The 19,988-nt window shown below is 29.7% G+C and overlaps 8 protein-coding genes across 8 annotated transcripts; 4 read left to right on the top strand and 4 right to left on the bottom strand.

Moving 5' to 3' along the window:
• Positions 1-16: 16 nt before the first annotated feature.
• GO595_006413 (26S proteasome regulatory subunit S3) lies at positions 17-1,189 on the top strand (the record flags this gene model as incomplete). The annotated part of the gene is made up of 1 exon (XM_067919764.1): positions 17-1,189. One exon carries the CDS (start codon positions 17-19, stop codon positions 1,187-1,189), a length of 1,173 nt encoding a protein of 390 aa, XP_067773291.1.
• Positions 1,190-2,216: 1,027 nt separating this feature from the next.
• On the top strand, positions 2,217-2,741 carry GO595_006412 (Myb-like DNA-binding domain containing protein; the record flags this gene model as incomplete). Its single annotated transcript, XM_067919762.1, has 1 exon — positions 2,217-2,741. One exon carries the CDS (start codon positions 2,217-2,219, stop codon positions 2,739-2,741), a length of 525 nt encoding a protein of 174 aa, XP_067773290.1.
• A 1,752-nt stretch (positions 2,742-4,493) lies between these two features.
• Positions 4,494-5,675, bottom strand: GO595_006411 (E3 ubiquitin-protein ligase BRE1-like 1; the record flags this gene model as incomplete). The annotated part of the gene is made up of 1 exon (XM_067919761.1): positions 4,494-5,675. One exon carries the CDS (start codon positions 5,673-5,675, stop codon positions 4,494-4,496), a length of 1,182 nt encoding a protein of 393 aa, XP_067773289.1.
• An 875-nt stretch (positions 5,676-6,550) lies between these two features.
• GO595_006410 (Bromodomain containing protein) lies at positions 6,551-7,108 on the top strand (the record flags this gene model as incomplete). Its single annotated transcript, XM_067919760.1, has 1 exon — positions 6,551-7,108. The coding sequence occupies one exon, from the start codon at positions 6,551-6,553 to the stop codon at positions 7,106-7,108; it is 558 nt and encodes a 185-aa protein (XP_067773288.1).
• Positions 7,109-7,299: 191 nt separating this feature from the next.
• Positions 7,300-8,952, top strand: GO595_006409 (RhoGAP domain containing protein; the record flags this gene model as incomplete). Its single annotated transcript, XM_067919759.1, has 1 exon — positions 7,300-8,952. The coding sequence occupies one exon, from the start codon at positions 7,300-7,302 to the stop codon at positions 8,950-8,952; it is 1,653 nt and encodes a 550-aa protein (XP_067773287.1).
• An 811-nt stretch (positions 8,953-9,763) lies between these two features.
• Positions 9,764-11,149, bottom strand: GO595_006408 (uncharacterized protein; the record flags this gene model as incomplete). The annotated part of the gene is made up of 1 exon (XM_067919758.1): positions 9,764-11,149. One exon carries the CDS (start codon positions 11,147-11,149, stop codon positions 9,764-9,766), a length of 1,386 nt encoding a protein of 461 aa, XP_067773286.1.
• A 230-nt stretch (positions 11,150-11,379) lies between these two features.
• On the bottom strand, positions 11,380-13,110 carry GO595_006407 (vacuolar protein sorting-associated-like protein; the record flags this gene model as incomplete). Its single annotated transcript, XM_067919757.1, has 1 exon — positions 11,380-13,110. One exon carries the CDS (start codon positions 13,108-13,110, stop codon positions 11,380-11,382), a length of 1,731 nt encoding a protein of 576 aa, XP_067773285.1.
• Positions 13,111-13,319: 209 nt separating this feature from the next.
• Positions 13,320-13,688, bottom strand: GO595_006406 (uncharacterized protein; the record flags this gene model as incomplete). The annotated part of the gene is made up of 1 exon (XM_067919756.1): positions 13,320-13,688. The coding sequence occupies one exon, from the start codon at positions 13,686-13,688 to the stop codon at positions 13,320-13,322; it is 369 nt and encodes a 122-aa protein (XP_067773284.1).
• Between the last annotated feature and the right edge of the window lie 6,300 nt (positions 13,689-19,988).

The raw sequence follows: 19,988 nt of genomic DNA, 5'->3' as shown, positions 1-19,988 counted from the left end.
AAAAACATAAAAAATAATGGGAGAAGAAAACATATCGAAACGTTTAATTTCTCTTGTTGAAGAACTTAACGGAAATAATGTGCATCAAACAATATGTAGTTTCTATGATCTTCATACACAATTTAATTCAGAAATAATTAATGCATTTGTTGAACATTTTGATCAAACATATCCACTTAAAGAAGACCTTGGAAAACTCAGTCCTCAACAATATTTAGCATTGTCTTTACCACTAATTATGTATCAATTTGATAATAATCTCCTAGCAGAAAATCGTGAATTAATTCCTAAAGTCATTCAAATCATGGAAGCTCACGAAATGTTACGACAATATGATCGACTTTATTCTAAAATATATTTCTTTTATTCAATAACTTCAGAAAACCCACTCGAACTCCTTCTTTCAGCATACCGTCGATCATGCGATTCACATTTACATCAAACGCAATCCACAATAGTTAATTGTTTACTTAAATATTACATATCAACTGGAGGATATAGTCTTGCATTATCATTTCTTAAGCATTGTAGTTTTCCAAACGATGCCTCGCCATCCCAACTTGGCCGATATCATTATTTTGTTGGCCATCTTAAAGCAGTTGCACTTGAATATGCTGAATCGCAACATCATCTTCAACTTTCATTACGAAGGTTACCACAAAATCGGTACTCAGATCCATTTCGTTCATTAGTGGTCAGACATTTAGTTGTTGTCATGATGTTACAAGGCCAAGTTCCCACACGGTCAATGTTATTAGATCATCCGATATATTTAGACTTAGCACGTTCTATCTTAAAGGGCGATGTCATATCCTTCCAAGAAGTTGTTAAGAATCCGCAGTTTGAAATTGATGGCCTTGAACCATTAGTTCAAAGATTACGCAGTTCGGTAATCCTAGCAGGATTAACAATGATATCACATTGTTACTCAAGAATTACATTCAGCGACATTGCGGATATGTTACACATCGGTAGCGCTGAGGACGCGTGCGGATTTTGCGCGAAAGCCGCCGCTGACGGTATAATTGATGCGGTTATTGACTTAAAAAGTGGCTGTTTGATTTCAATGAATTCAAAGGACGATATAAACGTCGGCTTTAGCGATAGAATTAATAAGGATATACAGGACTGCTTCAGTATTAGAGAGGACGCACAAAGAATTATGCACGAGGAAGTAGTACAGGAATAAAATGGTTTGTCAAATTAACTTGAAAATGTTTTGTTGACTGTGAAAATATTTTTCGGATTTTATTTGTACGCAAGTAAAGTAAATAATAAGTAAATAAAGTTATTATTTGTACGCAAGTAAATTCATAAGCGTACAAATAATAACTTTACTTTACTTATCATTTGTACGCAAGGAAAGGAAATTCATAAATAATAATTTGTTTTAAATTTTCTTATTTTGTTATTGAAGAAATATTTTGAAATTAAATGTAAGTTTCAATATTTGAATTTTTAAGATGTTTTTATCTATGTAGAATATGTATTTTTTATATGAAAATAAGATTATTAAAGAACTAAATAAAAATTGCATTTTTAAAGGATACTATATAAGATAAAATGATTATGATAAGATTATGGAAATTATGTTCATTATAAAAGTAAATTATTTTGGAAAAGTATAATTGAGAATGAAAATATTTGGTTTCTATTTTATTAATTACTAGTATATTTTTAATAATAATATAAATGTCTGATATTGGTTTGAAGGAAGAGCCTTACGCTATTTTATATTCATGGGGTTTTTCATTGGCTTTTGCCAATCGTAAGTTAAAGTATCCATTTTTTGCAAATCTCCTATGAATAATTTATTTCAAATATAAAAATTCATTTTATAATTATTACGTGCATAAAACAATATAAATATTAATAAAAAACATTAAATGAAATTTTTATATTCGATGATAATATCATTCAAAAGCAATACCTGACATTGAATTACAGACTTTAAACTAATTGAATTTTTTAAAATTCTCGAATGAAGTATTGGATTTTATCTCTAACGCAGATCATAACAGTAACATAATTTTACAAAAGCATACTAACAATTAAAAATAAAGAAACGTAAAAATCAAATCAATATAATTGTTAAATACTTTCTACTTTACCTGTTAAGACTTTTGAGTGTTTATATTCTCCCTTAAAAAGTTTATGCTTTTGAACCAATAGAAAATTTTATTTCACTTTGCTTAACTTCATTTTTTTTGATTTCAATGAAAAAAAGAGTTCGTGCAAAATTTCTTCCACATGAAGATTGTCAATTAAAAGCACTTGTAGCTGAATATGGGGAAGATCAATGGAGAAAAGTTGCATCACGCATGCCTAATAGAAATGTTCGGCAATGCAGAGAAAGATGGAAGCATTACATATGTAGTGACTCAGCAAAAGCACCATGGAATCCCCAAGAAGATGAAATACTTCATCAAATGGTAAATGAACTTGGTTTCAAATGGACAAAAATTGCTAAATGTTTACCTGGAAGAACAGATATTCAAGTTAAAGCAAGATGGTTCAAAGTATTCCAAGGAGATGGAAACTCAACATCTTCAACATTTAAACCAATAAGAGGAATTTATGGCGAAGAAAATAGGAAGAAAAACATAAATGCTGGTGAAAACTTTAATGAAGTAACATTATCCGAATCTGTTGAATCCGATATTTCACGTTTTTGCGATCAAATTGATTTCCAATTTGGTGAGTTTAAAAACACAAGTGGTTTTGATTTCTTCCACATCTAAAAATGAATAAATTCCTCATCAAGCTTGATTTTGTTTTATGTTTTACGAAATAACGAGATAAATAATAAAAAGATAAATCAAAGATTAAAATGTAAATATCTAAGTAAAATAAAATTACTTCCAAAAAAAAAAAATTGATAGATATCTATTGTAAATATTTCAAATTTAAACAAACTTACAATGAAACAGAAGCTCGGGCTTCTATAAAACATTATGTTTGATAAATAAGCTCTTTGTATGTAATGTTAAAGTATAAACAACTATCTTCAGAAATTCAGATAAGCATCATAAATAGAATACAAAAATTGTTATTTTAATATAACAGATATGTTATTTATAGAATCATCTATAAAAAAATATTTTTTGCAGCTTATATTTTTTTAATATGAGAACCAGACATAGTTTTGCAAAAAATAAAAAACACATGTTATATCTAATTTATAATATCAATTCATATATTTTAAAAGAAAGTATTTGATTCTAATTAAATGATACTTCATTTATTTGTTGAAAAAGCTGACGTGCGATCCGATTACTATTCGAACAGAAGAAATGATGTTGATTGTTATATATATATGATTTACATTTTCTTTTGATATTTTAATAAATATTGGTTTAATTATTACCATAAGGTAACATTTATTAAAGAGGATTTCTTATTAATATTTAAAATAAAAATCAAAATTATTTTGTGACAAAAATATTGCATTTCTTAGAAAAAATTATATAATCCATCATATGATGATGAATCTTCATCAGAAATTTTTTCATATTTCATTTTGTTCTTTGACCTTTTAATTTTCTTTCCTTTCTTTGTTTTTCTTCTATTTTTAGTTTTATTAACATTTTTATTTTTTCGACTATGACTGATAAAATTGTCACTTTTCGTATGATCGTCACTTTTTGGGCTGGCGTTGAATTCAATGTGTTGGCTTTCTTCAGTTGTTTGAGATGAATCAGATGAACAACAACAATTATAAAAACAAGAAAAAAAGATGGTTACAGTTGGTGATACATAGAATATAATAGCATATAATCTCAATTGATAACGATTACATTGTTCGCAATTAGATTTGATCATTTGAACAAGAAATTCACCAATAACGCTTTCATTAGCTTCTTTGTCAGAGAGGCCCAATTGATCAAAAAACCATTGATTGGCTTTTGGCTTTTTGTAATAATTTTTGATGACTTCCATCGCGTTCTTGTAATAACTGTCATGCTTAGATGGGGAAACATATGAAAATCCAATACAAAGAAAAACAAAAGAGATGATGAATAAAAAAAATGCAATTGCCATCAAATCAGGTATCATTGCTATGAAACACCTTTCACATATGGATTGGGGTTTGTAATAAACGATAATAACCCAAATTGCAACTACATTAATTAAAAAAATCAAACTGGAGATTGTCCAAATTAAAAAAATTGCATCTTCACGTTCCTCTGAGCCGATCATAGTAAGAAACATATCATCTACTTTTTTGATGAAACAAATATTCGAAATTAAGATAAGTATGGCACTGATATAAAAAAAAAATAATCCAATGCTTGCTGCTACAATAAAACATTTGCATTCGCTATTGCTATCTGAGTTATCTGGGTGATCATCCAACAGCTCTGTTTCAAGGTCTGACATCCTTAAAACACCCAAATTTTGGGACACCCCATTTAAGCTCTCAATTATCGTTCAATAAATCATAGAATAAATAATTTATTTAAAAGAAATCTATAAAGCATTAGAAACAGTACTTATTTCCAATTGATTCTAATTATGTCTCCTTCACTAAACTCAGTACCACATGCCGGACAAACAAATAATCTCTCATCATAAATCTTATCAATACAACTGTTGCAAAACGAATGACCACACCGAGATATCACAAACTTTCGACATTTCTCGCATTCGTTGCATATAATTTCTGGCGTTTTGCGTTTTTTCCTTAATGATTTGGCAACCATTTTAATTCGATCAGTTTCTGCTCTACATTGGTATATTTGTTCTAAAATTTCACTGTTTATTTGTTCCTTTTCTTCTATTTTTTTCTTCATCGATTCGGATAATAATTCGAAATAATTTAATGACGAATGATAAACTGTGCTAAGTAACGTAAGGTCCTTATAATTAAGGGCTCCAAATTGTTTAGAAAAGATTGATGATGCTGTTTCAATGGTTTGTATTGAGTTAATACATTCAATGGATACATCTGTAATTTGGCGAAATGCATTAATCATGTCTCTAAAATGATTAATTGCATTTTGCTGTGATCGTGATGTGTTCATATTTGCGTTTTGGATAGGAGAAGCTATGAGTCTTTGATTAAGTTCATTAAGTTTTTCTTGACATATTGCAATGTCACTTTTAATTGAATCTCGAATTTGTATCGTCTCTGTCAAAACCGCCTGTTTTTCGGTTAGATTTGAGTTTTGAAGTTGCAATGAAAGATCGCTAAGCCTTTTCGAATAGTCACGTGGCGTGAACTTAAAAGGGTCAAAGTGCGTTGAAAGTATTTTAACAAATTTATTGTGTCTAATGAATAAATCAAAGCTGACAAGTGCATCAAGATATTGAAGCATTCCTTCTCTGTTGTTGGTAAAGTCAACTTGGATAAGTTGTATTAACGTGCTTCTGTCTGATGAAATTTGTTCGCATAATTTTGATATATTTTGAAAATCATTATGAATATGATTGGAAAGATAGGCGGTATGCTTAAGAAGTTCATTTTGAAGTCGAACATGTTTTTGGAATTCTGGAAATTGCTGGATGATCTTTGGTGATGGTGAACTATTTTGGATTTCGAATAATTCAATTTGACTTTGTAAAGTGGCTTTTGAAAAAACAAGATGCCGTTGTATATCTATTATGTTACAAAGAGCTTGAGAATATGCAATAACATGGTGTGGAAAAGATGACGGAAATATATTAAGAGACATTAAATCTGCTGGCTCTAAGTTCGTGTCATCAGAAAGTTGAGAAAGCATTTTTGAGTATTTATTTTTTATGGCTTTTTGTAATGTTTCTGCTGTTGGATTAAATGGAATCTCAGGTAATTTTGTACATAATGCTTTATAACATTTGGAAACATCAATGAATTTGTAAAATAACGTGCGAATTTCCCTGATTTGAGATGTAACATAATCATCATTAATTAATAAAGTCATTGTTTTCCCCAATATCTCAGAGAGTTTGGCTTCTACCTCAGTAAGCTCTTGATTTTCTTTTGGATTTAACTTGATGCTGGGCGAAATTTTATCGAAAATCGATAACAATGTTGGAAACCATTTTTTTGATTGATCTGTTAATGCCATAATTTCATCACTTTCTTTGCAAAGGCTGTTGTTGAATGATTCCAGTTTGCTTAAATAGCTCTCATTTTTGGAATCATCCATTTTGAGATTGGAAGGAAACCTGCATGACATGTCACGTGAAAAACATATCTCCATAATCGGCTATTCCGGTTTTCCCAAAAGTATGGGAAAATAATTATAGAATATTCAAGATGGATTTTAGTCAACATCGATTTGTTTTTTCGACTCTTCTTCCTCATCCTAAAATTGTCTTCAAATGCAGTAATACTACAAATGCAAGTCTACCTCCAGTAGTCAAAGAACAACCAAAAATTATCCCAAAGCCAACATCCCAATTTAATCAATTTCAAATAAACATAGATATACCAAGAGGTGTACTTACTCTTCAATACTGTGAAATGCTGTTAAAAGAACTAATTAAAAACAAGGATTTAAGTTCTTTTAAAAAAAGTGTTAATCCAAATGACGCTAGCAATTACTATAATGTGATTAAAAATCCAATGGATTTTGAAACACTCCTTGAGCAACTTTTAAATGGAACCATTGTCTCCATTAATCATTTCAAGGATAATTTAGATTTGATATGGGAAAATTGCAGACATTATAATGGCCCCAATGATCCTTTAACTCGCATTGCTAATGAAGCTAAAAATGCTATTGACAGAATCTGGAAAGAATGTACTTTGCCAAGGAAATCTGATGTTGTCAATGATTTAAGAGAACTTGATACTTATTTAAACAATATCCAAAATGATTTCATAAAGGTGGTTAACCCAAATATAATACGTAATAGGCCTATAATTCCAGCACCTAAAATTACAAATCCAACAAAAGAACAAACAAATAAAAAGCCAAAAGAAACGCCGCCCACATATGTCCAACTTAAAGAGATGGCAGTTAAAATTGCAAATACACCACCTAGTAAGTGTAAAGAGGCATGGAATATATTAATTCCATTTTTGAAAGACAAGGAATTAACTGTAAACATGCCTTTTTCATTAAAAGATCTTCCTAAAGAAGCACAAATAGAACTTAAGAAGGTCTTAATAGCTTGTTAGATGTAATAAATGTTTTCTATCGTACTTTTGATGTAAAGCATCTGACTAATGTAAACTCAGTGAGTTTTTGTTAAGTTTATTGAAATCATGTTTGTAAAGTTTACAGAAATAAAAAACCGACAATTTTATAACTTTACATTTACTGTAACGAGCGATAAATTGACTGAAAAATGTCATAACAGGTCGAATAAATGCAAAAAAAAGGCTACTACGCTTATTTCGACGAAAAAAAGCAAAAGTATTATTACTTAGACGCAACACTAGGAACAACAACGTGGAATTATCCTGTAAATGGAATTGTTCTTGATCCAAAAACTCGAAAAAGATTTCCAAATCCAAACGAAAATTTTCCTGACCAAATAGAAAGTAAAGCTAGACTCGACCGAACATCTTCGTTTGAAAGAAAGCAAAGCGGTTTATCATTTAGACAAGATCCATCTAGCAAAAGAGAACCATTAGTCACATTCGAACAACATCAAAGAAAGAACTCTGTAATGAGACTTCCTACTAACAACCTTATTATTCATGTTGATCCAGCTGTTCAAAGTTTTGTTCCACCGACCACAAAGAAACGATCCCAAACATTTAGTCCTAAACAGAAAAATTTATTCACAGCACGTGATACAGATGAACCTCGCTACTTACCTAAATCTATATCAGATGGAATTCATCAATTTATATTTAGAGATTTTGCACAAAAATATTTTGCTAAACAAAAAGAACGAAGAGTATTTCGGCGCACCACAGTTTCTATTGAATCCTTAATCTCATTTCAATCAAAACCATTATCAGCTCCACTCCTTGAAAGCTTACCAAAACCCTACAAAAACGATGCCATCAAATGCTTTAACTATATTCTTAGTTTTACTGGCGCTAACAACAAACCCAATCCAAATGCTGCAGACGAATTAGTCCAACTTTTATATACAAAAGAACCTTTAATTGACGAAGTTTACTTTCAAATGATGAAGCAGTTGCAGCAAAATCCAAAATATGATTGTTTAGTGCTTACATATAAATTATTCTTAATTATCGCAACAATATTTCCATCAACTTTGAATAGCGAAACTTGGATAAAATCGTTTTTACTGCAAAAGATAAACGATTTCGATCCAACAATTTCTGAAATTGCACAATTTATTTTCATTCGTTTCCATGGAAGATGTTGTGTAGGCAAACCTCTTGTTGGAATGCTTCTACCTCAGATCCTCGCTGTTCCAGAGCAAATGAATAGTTGCAATAAGGTATTTGATGTATCATTATATGAAATAATGTGGGACCAAAGAAAGAAGTATCCAAAATTACCAATACCATTGGTGTTATACCAAATGGTTGATCTTCTTATAAAGAAAGGTTGTGATAATCATCTTGGTATATTTAGAATATCTGGAAACGCAAAAAGAATTGACACTCTCGTTGAGATAATAAATAATGGGGGCTCAATCCCAGAGAACGAGAGGATGGATGACCTTGCTTCGCTCATGAAGCAGTGGGTAAGGAATCTGTCGGATCCTATCGTTCCATTTTCAATGTTCGATAAGTTGGCGACCGTTAATAACGACGGTTATATGGATTTTGCGAATTCGTTGCCTGAATGTCATCGAGCAACATTAGCGTATATAATTGGTTTTCTTCAATGGCTATCACAATTTGAAGAGAACACAAAGATGACTTCTGCAAATTTGGCAATTGTATTTGCACCAAGTATTACGCAAACAAAAGATTTGCTAATGTATGGCGGAAAGTTAAAGGAAATTGGACAAAACTTCTTGACTTATTTGATGAATAATTGGGATGTATCGAATATATACCCACTTAAAAAACAATTGTACGATCTACAGTAAAATAATATAAAATGATATTTTTACTAAACTTTAATATTATATTAAACAAACAAATGAGTTATCATTGTGTGGAATTCTAAATGAAATCTTTTAATTTTCATACTTAACAAGAAAGAATTGATATTAATGCTGAAGATATTTATTTGTTTTATTTGATATTTATTTTAATAATTTGATATTTAAAAATAATATTTGGAAATTATTTATTTTATTTAATACAGTATTTATGATTGCATCTGAAAGAGGTCATACAGAAATAGTTAAATTACTATTTGAACAAGAAGGAATTGATATTAATGATAAAGATATTTATTTGTTTTATTTGATATTTATTTTAATAATTTAGAATTTCAAAATAATATTTGGAAATTATTTAAAACATTTGAAACAGCACTTATGATTGCATGTTTATATGGTAACACAGAAATAGTTAAATTACTTCTTAAACAAAAAGGAATTAATGTTAATACTAAAGATATTTATACGTTTAGTGATGTAGAAAATGAAAGTGAAGAAGATGATTTCAAAGAAGAAAAATTCATAAATCAAATGTATTTATAAATATTATTTAATAAGAACATATAATATTAAATACTCTTTAAATTTATTAATTAGATACAAATTCCATTTTGGAATAACATTATTGCAATATCAAAAACAATGAACTTCAAAAGTTGTTTATATGAAAATTAATTTTTTTTTTTTTTTTGATATTCCATTTAAATTAAATAATTGCTTCATTTGTTTTCGTCTTTTTCTGCTCAATAAATGTTTTAAATTCATAGAAAATATAATATATAAAACAAGTTCTTTACTCTATTTCATACAATTGTCTAATGTATTCGTTCGCATTCAGATATTCCATTTCGTGATATTCTTCCGCTTGAATTCCATCTGATTTGAAAACGGTATCAAACCATTGATTGGTTTGATTTGAATCTGATATATCGAAAAGTGGCCCAATGACACTGCCCAAGTATTGTTGCGCACTGGAAAGCATCGGATCCTCTTCTGGAGGTTTTGGTTGGATATTCTGCATATTCTGTCTTTGGACAAATTTCAAATGATTTAAATTGATTTCGGCTCCGCACATTGGGCATGTACAGGCACCACTATTGAAGAATTCCAATATGATATTCTTGACCAAGAACAAGCAATTTTTGCATTTTTCAGTTTTAGCAAATAAAGTATGTTCATTAAATTTTGTTCCTTGCTTGGACTTTGGTGTAATTTCGCGGATTATCAATGATATCTGTTTCTTTTCTACGAGTTGAATCACAAACCATGTCAAATAGTTGATTGCATTAATTGAAGGTTGAAAGTTCATTCGAATATTTGTATTTTTGCTTAAATCTGTTATAAGAACAAAATATTTTTCATTTGATCCGAAATTAGTAGAAAAGATTTCCTTTCCGTTTAAAATTATGGAATTGACTGGGGTCTGTTTGTTTATATATGGACAAATGAAACTTCCAATGCACATCAGATTTGGGTTGTAGAAAGGAGGATGATAATCAATACCACCAACACTAAATGGAACTAAGTGGTATGAAATGCTTCCTGCAAGCACTTTTAAGCTATTAAATAATATGGGAACACTTGGTTCTCTCAGTTTTTTAATTTCACTGGGCTTGGAATGAGCAAACAGGTAAAAAAGCTTTTGAATTTGGGGAGGTGGAGTGCTAGGAAGAATCGTGGTGATAAAATATTTTTCTTTTTCAATTCGTGTTGGAGCAGTACAGCCAATAATTTGAAACAAAAAATCCGCAGTTTCATCATTTAAAGTGCTCAACAATTGAATAGCTTGAGCTTCATGATTTACTGGTGGATTTTGTGGAAAATCAATAATATTTGGTTGAGGCGGAGGTTGTGGAATATTAGGTGAAACAGTTGGAGTTTTTGGCATAGTATGATTATATCCCCTCTTTTTCCCTGTTGCTTGTTGTGAATACATTTGTAAAATTTGGTTTTGTTGGGATTTTGGTATTTTAGCAGTTCTTGTTCTTTGGTTTTGCACATACTTCATTTGCATAGGATGTTGTGGAGGAATCATTTGCTGTGGAAATTGAAGTGGATATCCTTGATTAATTGGATATGTTTGATTGTACATCATTTGTCTGTTTTGCATAAATCCAGGTTGCTGGCCTTGAGGGATTTGATATTGGTACGGAGGATCTGGAGGAATTTGCTTTTGCATCTAAAATTTTAGCTCCAAATTTATTCATAACCGTTTATTGAAATGTGATGTGACGTGAATACAAACAGACCCGTTCAAATCTGATATAAGTTAAGTTTCGAAAATATCAAATTTCAGATATCTGATTTTTTTAATGTATTTTAATTTTAAACAGAATTACATTTTATGTTTTCAATATATTTTTATCCCATTCACACTAAAAAATATTTTTGTCAATTTCATCCAAAAACTCAGCATTTATTTAAAAGGCCATTATCGATCATTTTCACTGCCTCATCTATTAAATCCAGCTTAGACAAATCAATTTGTTCATCCGTTACGAATTCTTGTTCCAAATTTGGAGAATTACATTCACCGCAAATTGGGCAAAACATTTCATTATTACTACCTCTACCCACACAACCTTCTCTAGTATGAAACATATGACCGCACATGAATCCAACATAAGGTGGACCAGTGATATCATTTTTACATCTGTCACATTTCATTGGCTTGAACTCGATATCTATTTCTTCAAGACGTTCTATTTCATTATCAACTTCTTCCAGTTCCTTTAATAATATTTTGTTCTTTGTCTCATTTACTTCTAGTTCACCCACCAGCTGTGTAAACATCCCAAAAAGTTCACTCCGAACAACATCAATGGAAATTAACGGATTCTTCGTTAACGTTTCAACGATAGCCGCAAGCGGCATCGCTTTTGATGCGTTTTCGATGAGCTTTTTAAGGAAGGGTTGCGGCGGGGAAGATTTCCATCCGGCTTCGCTTACGACAAACTTAAAGATTTCAAGCCAGTCTTCATTGTTGAGATCGGGGTTAGTCTCGCAGAATTTGAAGAGTTGGTTTGTTGAGCTTTCGCTGATTAGTAAATTGACCAAATCATGTGGACGATTAAGTTGTGTAAGAAGTTTAACGAGGCCAGTAGTAAAGTGATTTTGACAGCAAAGGCTAAGAACAAGATCAGGATCATATTTCAATTTTTGGAAATTATCTATCAAATCTAGAACTTCTTGACTGGAGTTATTAGTGTCATTGGATATAAGAAGAGCAATAAGGTTGTTTGCAAAACTAGGTGTAGACTTTTGATGAATTACAGATTGAAGGAAATTTATGCAACTTAACGGATGCGAGGCAAAAAGCTTTAAAAATTGTTTATCTGAGGAAAGTGGGGTTTGCGAGGAAAGCCATGAGATTTTGGCAATGTTTTCGATCTTTTTGACCACAGATGATGAAGACAATAATAATATTGGTCCAAATTTCATTAAAAGATCACGACTTTCCGCAGAAGGAAGACGAAGAGCAATTTGGTTGGCAGCTTCCTCATAGTCTTGTTTGAATGAGATTAAAAGGAAAATGTAAAATGAATTACGATTAAGAACTTGAGCAATGTGAAGAGCTTCGGCTTCCATTTCGTTGTCAATGAGCGTTTGAATGGCAGCATCAGCATTAAAGTTATTGAGGAAATTTTCATAATCTGTATCAAATTCATTTGAAGATGTTTCAGATGGGGAAGAACCTGACTGTTCTTTAGCCGCAATTTTTTCTTTTTTGATTTGTTGTTCATGAGCTGTTTCAATGTATTGAAGGAAATCATTAAGCATTTCTTTTGCATCAAGATGTCTAAATAAGTTGAAAAGTAGTTGCGTATGCTGCGCGTTGGCGCAACCTCGTTTATGTAATTCGATTAAATAATTGGTTAAATGAATTGACAAATGGGGTGCGATGAATTTGCATAAAACAATTGATGGTTCGACAAACCCAATTACCTTGATGTAATCATCAATTGATTGTTTGTATTCTTTCTTACTATAGTGAACATCTGCAGAATTCATCAAATTTTGTACCTTAGTTTCTAAATATTCTGCATCAATATGATTTTTAATACATTCTTTTCTTGCTTCAATTAGCCTATTGTCTTTAATTAAATTTTGAATGTATTCTGGGATTTTTAAAGCATTCATGTGAATGCGAATTGATTTTTCATATCAAATGTCTTTCGCATTGAATTATTTGAACGATCATTTGATTCTAAAAAAGTTGTTTAACTGATTATTATAATCAATTTTTAGCTTAGTAAAATATATGATGAAAAAGAATAATTATTTAAAGGATAATTTTGCATAAGAACTTGAGAATTATAAAAAAGATATTAAGGTAAATTACAGATTTATTATGTATGTATCATTTTATACAAAACATTAGCTCCCATGAAAACATTTTCATTTTCACTTTCTGAGGCTAGCCTTTCAATAGCCTCACTAACATCAAATGTATAATAGTTTTGGAACAGCACTGCCAAAACATTCAAAGTAAACAATAAGAGTTGATCATCATCACTTTCGATGCATGTGGAGACTGCCAATTCTACGATTGGCTTTGAATTCATTGGAAGAATCTTGTATTCCATTGCAGCGCGCGTGATTTGAAGCATAGCAACATTAACTTTAAATGAATCCATAGGCATTACACCTTCTTGGAATATTCCCAATTCTATGAAATTACGACAACATTCAATGGAATGGTCGCAAATTGAGACCATGCTTTCCAATATAGCATTCAAGGCAACATTTGATCCCCTTGCAAATCGAATTTTTTGAAGGAGAATTTGGGGAACGTTAAGAGATGATACAGCATTTAACGGCTGCTCGTTTTCAAAAATGGGTTTCAGAATTTTACAAATATATTTGATAGTTTTATATGATTCTGTCCGTTTAAATTTATCCAACAATATTGGAAGACTTTCAGCAACATGCAAATATAATTGAGGAAAAATTAACACAATTTTGTTAAGGAGCTTCAATGATTTATCTATTGAGCCATCATTTTCATAGTTAATCAAGAATTTAATCAAGAATTTAATCAATGAAATGATTATCCTTTCATCCTGAGGTAACAATTCAATAAGATTGTATAAATTACTAAATATCATTGTGCAAACAATTGGCGTTCCTGAGCACTTCTGCGAATCTAGACAAACAAACAATTTTTGCTGGTAAATGGGAAGAGCAAAAACTTCAATATTTTGTGGTGTTGGATTTGACCTAATCTGTTTCAAAAGTACATCAAATATTTCAGTAATTAAAAGTATAGAACGTAATTCCAATTCTGGAGATAAACATTGAACAATTTTTTGGAATAAAATAAGTTCAGATTCTGAAAAAACAAATGGAATGCAATCATCAATGCAATAAAAGACAACATCCAAGAGAGAGAATAAAAATTGTTCATTAGAAAAAGCTAATGAGAACGAATCATTTGCAGCTTGAAGAAGAATTCTAGCACTATTCTCTGGTAGTGGGTCTGACAAAGAATTGATTGAAATTCTAACAGAATCCCATGAATTTGCTGATGGAGATATAATAACAGATTGTAAAATTTTTTCAAGAAGCAAATAATCGATAGGATTTTGAGATTCCATAATTACATTTCCCTCTTTTTTTGGTTGTGAATTTTCAATAAGTTCAAGCAATGTTGAAGGAAGGGAACTTTTCTTGAAATCCATTGCTTTCTTATTAACGGCCACGAAATGGGCCGATACAAAAGTATTCAATTTCTTGTTGCCAATTAAAAAAACGTTATTTCCTGATGGAAAACACATAGAAAATATTTTCTATTATATTCTCATCAAATCAAACGAAAAACAAATATCAAATATATTTTCATATTTTTTATTTTCTTTTTTGTTCATTCGCCACAAATTTTCGATGAAAACACATTAACATTAACTATTACTAATGCAAGTGAATTTACACAACAATACAAAAGCAAAACATATCATCATTTCAGATGGATAACTACAATTCCAAGTAAAGCTTTTAGTGAATGGAAATCATTGCTGACTGTTATAATTAATAATTCAGTAACTTCTATTGGAGGAAATGCATTTGATTCATGTATTTTACTGAAAAATATTTTATTTGGGGATGGGATTAAAGATATTGGGACATGTGCATTTGTGGATTGCATTGTATAAACAAATTTAACAATTAAATGTCCCCTTACAACAATTGGACATGGTGTATTTATGAAGTGTATAAAATTGAAAGCTGTTTTTTGATGAGGGCGTTCAAACAATTGGACCTTCAATGTTTAGAAATTGTTTTGAACTTCAAAACGTTACAATTTCAAGCACAGTTTCAACAATATCATCAACTTCTTTTATTGTCTGTTTCGAACTTAAATTTATAAATGTTTCCAAGGAAAATACCAATTATGCTGATTCTGATGGAATTTTATATGATAAAAATATTACAAAACGAATATGTTATCCAAGTGCACACGTATTCAAAACATTTAAAATACCAGATTCAGTCATTTCAATTTGGGAATATGCGTTTGATACATGTTATGTTTCCTGGAAAATGTTTTATTTGGAAAAAACATAACAACTATCGAATCATATGCATTTCAAGAATGCACGTTATTCAAAAATATAACACTTAATTGTCCTCTTATAAAAATTGGGTCGTATGTATTTTCTGGTTGTTCTAATATTCAAACTGTCCTTTTCGATGAAAGTGTCCAAACAATTGGATCTTTTATGTTTTACTATTGTTTTTCCTTAAAAATGTTACAATTTCAAGTACAGTTTCATCAATATCAACAAATCCATTTTGTCGTTGAGAAAAACTTCGATATATAAAGGTTTCCAAAAAAAATCTCAATTATTCTGATTATGATGACATTTTGTTTGATAAGAAAATTACAAATCTCATTAGTTATCCGGTCGGAAATACAAATACAACATTAAAAAATCCAGATTCAGTCAATTCGATTGGAGAAAATGCATTTGAATTGTGCATTAATCTATCATCAATAACATTTGGAAAAAGTATAAATGTTATAAAGAGTTCTGCATTCCATGGGTGTATGTTTACAAGTTTAATAATACCAAATTCTGTTACAGATATTCAATCAAAATCTTTTTCTTCTTTTAAGAAATTAGAAATTATTATCATTGGAGAAAATATGAAAAATATTGAAGATTAAGCATTTGATGATTGCACTTCACTAAAATGTATTTATTTTTATGGGAAAACTTCTCCAACTTTTGGAGTTAATTGTTTTCGTGGTGTTTTAGCAAAATCTGTTATGGTATACAAAACTTATCAAAACACTTTTGGAGATTTAAATATAACCAAAGAAACAATTACTGGATGCAATCCAATGCCAACACAAATTTTCACATCAACTGAAACAAATACATTTTCTTTATCACATTCATTTGTTACTTCATATGTTTTGTCATATACACAATCATTAAGCATTTGCACTTCATATACAAATTCATTTATTTTGACAGAAATTAATTCAACATTTATTTATATCCCAATATCAATTATATCTTATGATTATACTGCTACAATTTATTCTAATTATTTCACATCTTATACCGATTTTTATAAAAATCGCATTTTACATTGGCGTTGGAGTTGCTGCTGGTGTAGTTGCCATCGTTTCATTAATCACTATGTCATTAATTTGTATTAAAAAAAAAAAAAGTGAAGAAGAATCAAATTTTAAAGGAGTTGAAACAAATAGCCAAATGAATATTTAAAGAATAGTCATGAAGAAAATTTATTTAAAAAACAATATATAATAATTTTGTTGTTCTAACATATCATAATATTTTTTTTTTTGAATAAAACATCAAAATTATTTTATTAAACTTTTAGTTCTTTGTTTTCGTTTTCTTTTACTTTTAATTCTTCAATTTCGAAGATTTTCAATTTCTTGTTCTTTTGAATTTCTTGTTCAAACCTACCGAGCCCCCCGGCACCTCCCCCCAACCCTTCATCAAGTGCTTTGGTTTCTTCTTCCAATTCTAATATTTTAATCGAATGTTCTTTATCACGATCCTTTTCTTGGGTCAACTTTTGTAATTCTTTTATTTCTGCTTCTGTTTGCTCGACTTGATCCTTGACTTTTGAAGTTTCTTCTTCTATTGCAGATAATTTGTAGTTTTCAGTTTTAAGATCTCCAATTTCTTAAGCTTGTGTTTGATTTCGTTGTCTAATTCATTTAATTCGTTTTGCGTTTGTATTAATTTTTCTTTGAAGTTTTCGTTTGCTTCTTCTATTTCAGATAATTTGTCGTACTTCAATTAAGTTTCTTGTAAAAAGATAAATAATATGATCTATAAAGATTCATAATAAGTTGCTTATTATATATCAAAGAAACTTCCCTAATACTATCTTTCTAATGAGATAACAAAAACTCATCAAAAAATTTAGCTCAATGAATCACAGATGTTTGAAAGAGAGAGATAAAATGAAACATGAAACAATATGATTATATTAATAGCCTAAATGTTATGGATAAAATGATTAAATTTCTATATTAATAAATTAGTTGTGCTGATCAACCATGTAAACGGTGGCCATTTCTATCAGCATCTTTTCAATTCCAAATGTTTTCTGTTATTTCACTAGCATCGTCAAAAGTGGTAAATGTAAATTTCAGAATTCATCACCGGCATTTCCTCGATACCACTTTTTGAGAAGTTTTGCCACTTTTGATGGTATCTACTTTTTTAATCGGGCAACTTTTTGATTTATTTGGTCGTATATTCACGAATTGTATACTTTATTTATGGTTTTATATTTTGATAAAGTATACAATTTGATCAACGTCCCATCAAAAATGCCACACCAAAGTGGCATATTTTGTGTGAAAATCCACACGAACCGAAAATAGTAAACAAAATAGTAAACGGAATAAGGCGGCAAATGAAAAAAATTGTTTTTTTTTTTTTTTATTTATTTACTTTTTTTTTGTTTTTTTTTAAATACACGAAAGGATGTGTTTAAAAAATGCTAGGTAATGGCGTACATGGAATTTCCGTTGGAGGAGTTGTAATAATTGTATTCATCTTAATTTCGTTTATAGAATCCGAATTAATTGGTTTTCTTTTTTTAAAAATTCTTTTTTTCGCCTCATTTTTGAACATTCTAAGATCGAGAAGCCTTGACATTTCTCTTTTTGTTACTTTTTGATTTTCTATCAGTTCGAGGAGATCTTGATCTTTTGATAACTCCAACCATTCATTGATTTGACTACTAATTTTTGAATTTTCTGGAATTCCAAATATTTTATCTCCGTCAGATATTTGATAAAATCCAAATTGATGATTCGGATTCATTATTTGTCCGTTACACATAAAAGTCATATTTCCTAGAGTAGGGAAAAACCTATTGAGATCCCTTATATATGCATTAGCAGATACAAAAAATCTAAGAATAACAGTTTGAGGTATACAGACAAATATATGTGCCTTTTGTTCCTTTGAATTATTTTCTTGTTGATATATTTGCGCTGACTGGGAGCTTTTGGTGCCCAACATATGAAATAAAGGACAAGAATTATTCGTGTTTGAAACTGGCAAAGATTTTTTATTATTTAATTTTCAAAGCAAATGGTATTTTTTTATTAACGGACGAATGGGCTTTTTCCAGCAAATGAATTTTCAGAATGAACCGAAATCTCATTGAAGCCAAAAACTGGAATTCAATATGCTTGTAATTCATATAAAAAGTGACAATCATTCTTTTTTAAAAAAATTTTCAATTTCGAATGAGTATGTTGACCGGAATTTTTTTTTATCAATATTCAAATTTTAGGTTAATGCATTTAAGTGCGTCGGAGTCTTATGGAATAATCATTTTAAAAGTTTTCTTCTTCACATATAAAATTTTCTGGGCTATACTAAAACATTTTTATTTATCCAAAAAGTTTTGATAGAACTTTAACATTTAATAATGAATTGCTTTTCTTCTTTGTGTTTTTTAACAGTTCGCCTTTGTCTTTATCATTAAACTTCAGCAGTATTCACCACTAACTAAACTTCATGAAGAGAAGTATTTGTTGGTCAGGATGTACGTCCAAATGCAAAGTGTTTTTTTTTTTTTATTTTTGCATATATAGGGGATATTCATGTCGAAATCTTTGTCACATTTAATGTGATAATTATATGAAGAACAAGAATTAAAAAAACAAGTGTTTCTAATTAGGATTTTGTTGATGGAAATTAATAAAATATAGATATTATATAGATTCATTTAACTTCCCATGGGAAGTTCATGAAATATTTTGACATCAATAACTTTTTAAGTTGCTTTTAATCATACTTCTCTGAAATTCAGTTTAATTAATTAAATTTGCTTGCAAGATCTCAACGACCGTTATAATCGAATCGAGTGATAATTGTTTTGAATATTCTGCCACAAAGTATTTAAAAAGTTTATCGATATTTTGTCGATTATAACTTATTGAATCGAATTTGATCTCCCGGAAAGTGTAGGAACTTTTTGCAAAAAGTTATAATTGTCAAAATATTTTAAACTTTTTCGTAAAGCATATATTATATCAGGGATAAATTTTTAATGTAGTAAAGATCTTTCCTTCTTTGTAAAATATATTTGTTCAATAAAAATGGGAAACATATTTTAATCAATGATTTGAAATCGTAAATCAAAATGTAAACACAACTTTTCAAATGAATACGTGGGCACCTATTGTTTAATCTTAAGATTAATCTTTTAAAACCTATTAGATTTTAAATGATGATTTCTCATCAAATGAATTTTTTGGTTTTTACTGTATTTTCGTGGAGCTTGAAATTTTATCATGATAAATGATGCATTGCATGTGTTTCTTGAAGTTTAAGCGAGCTCTGTTCGTGAGGTTGTAATTTATCAACAGCCAAATATGTTCAGAAAACCTGCTACAGTTGCGTAGGTTAATTTAAGCTAATTAGCTTGTTTCAATTTTGAATGGTAATATTCTGAGTTTTCTCAGAATCTCACACAAAATTATTTCGTTCAAATTTTCCCAGTTTAGA

This window comes from Histomonas meleagridis (assembly GCF_020186115.1).
Source record: "Histomonas meleagridis strain 2922-C6/04-10x chromosome Unknown contig_44, whole genome shotgun sequence".
Taxonomy (NCBI): Eukaryota; Parabasalia; order Tritrichomonadida; family Dientamoebidae; genus Histomonas; species Histomonas meleagridis.
Note: the sequence above shows the minus strand (reverse complement) of the source record. Positions and strands in the feature narration are given on the sequence as shown.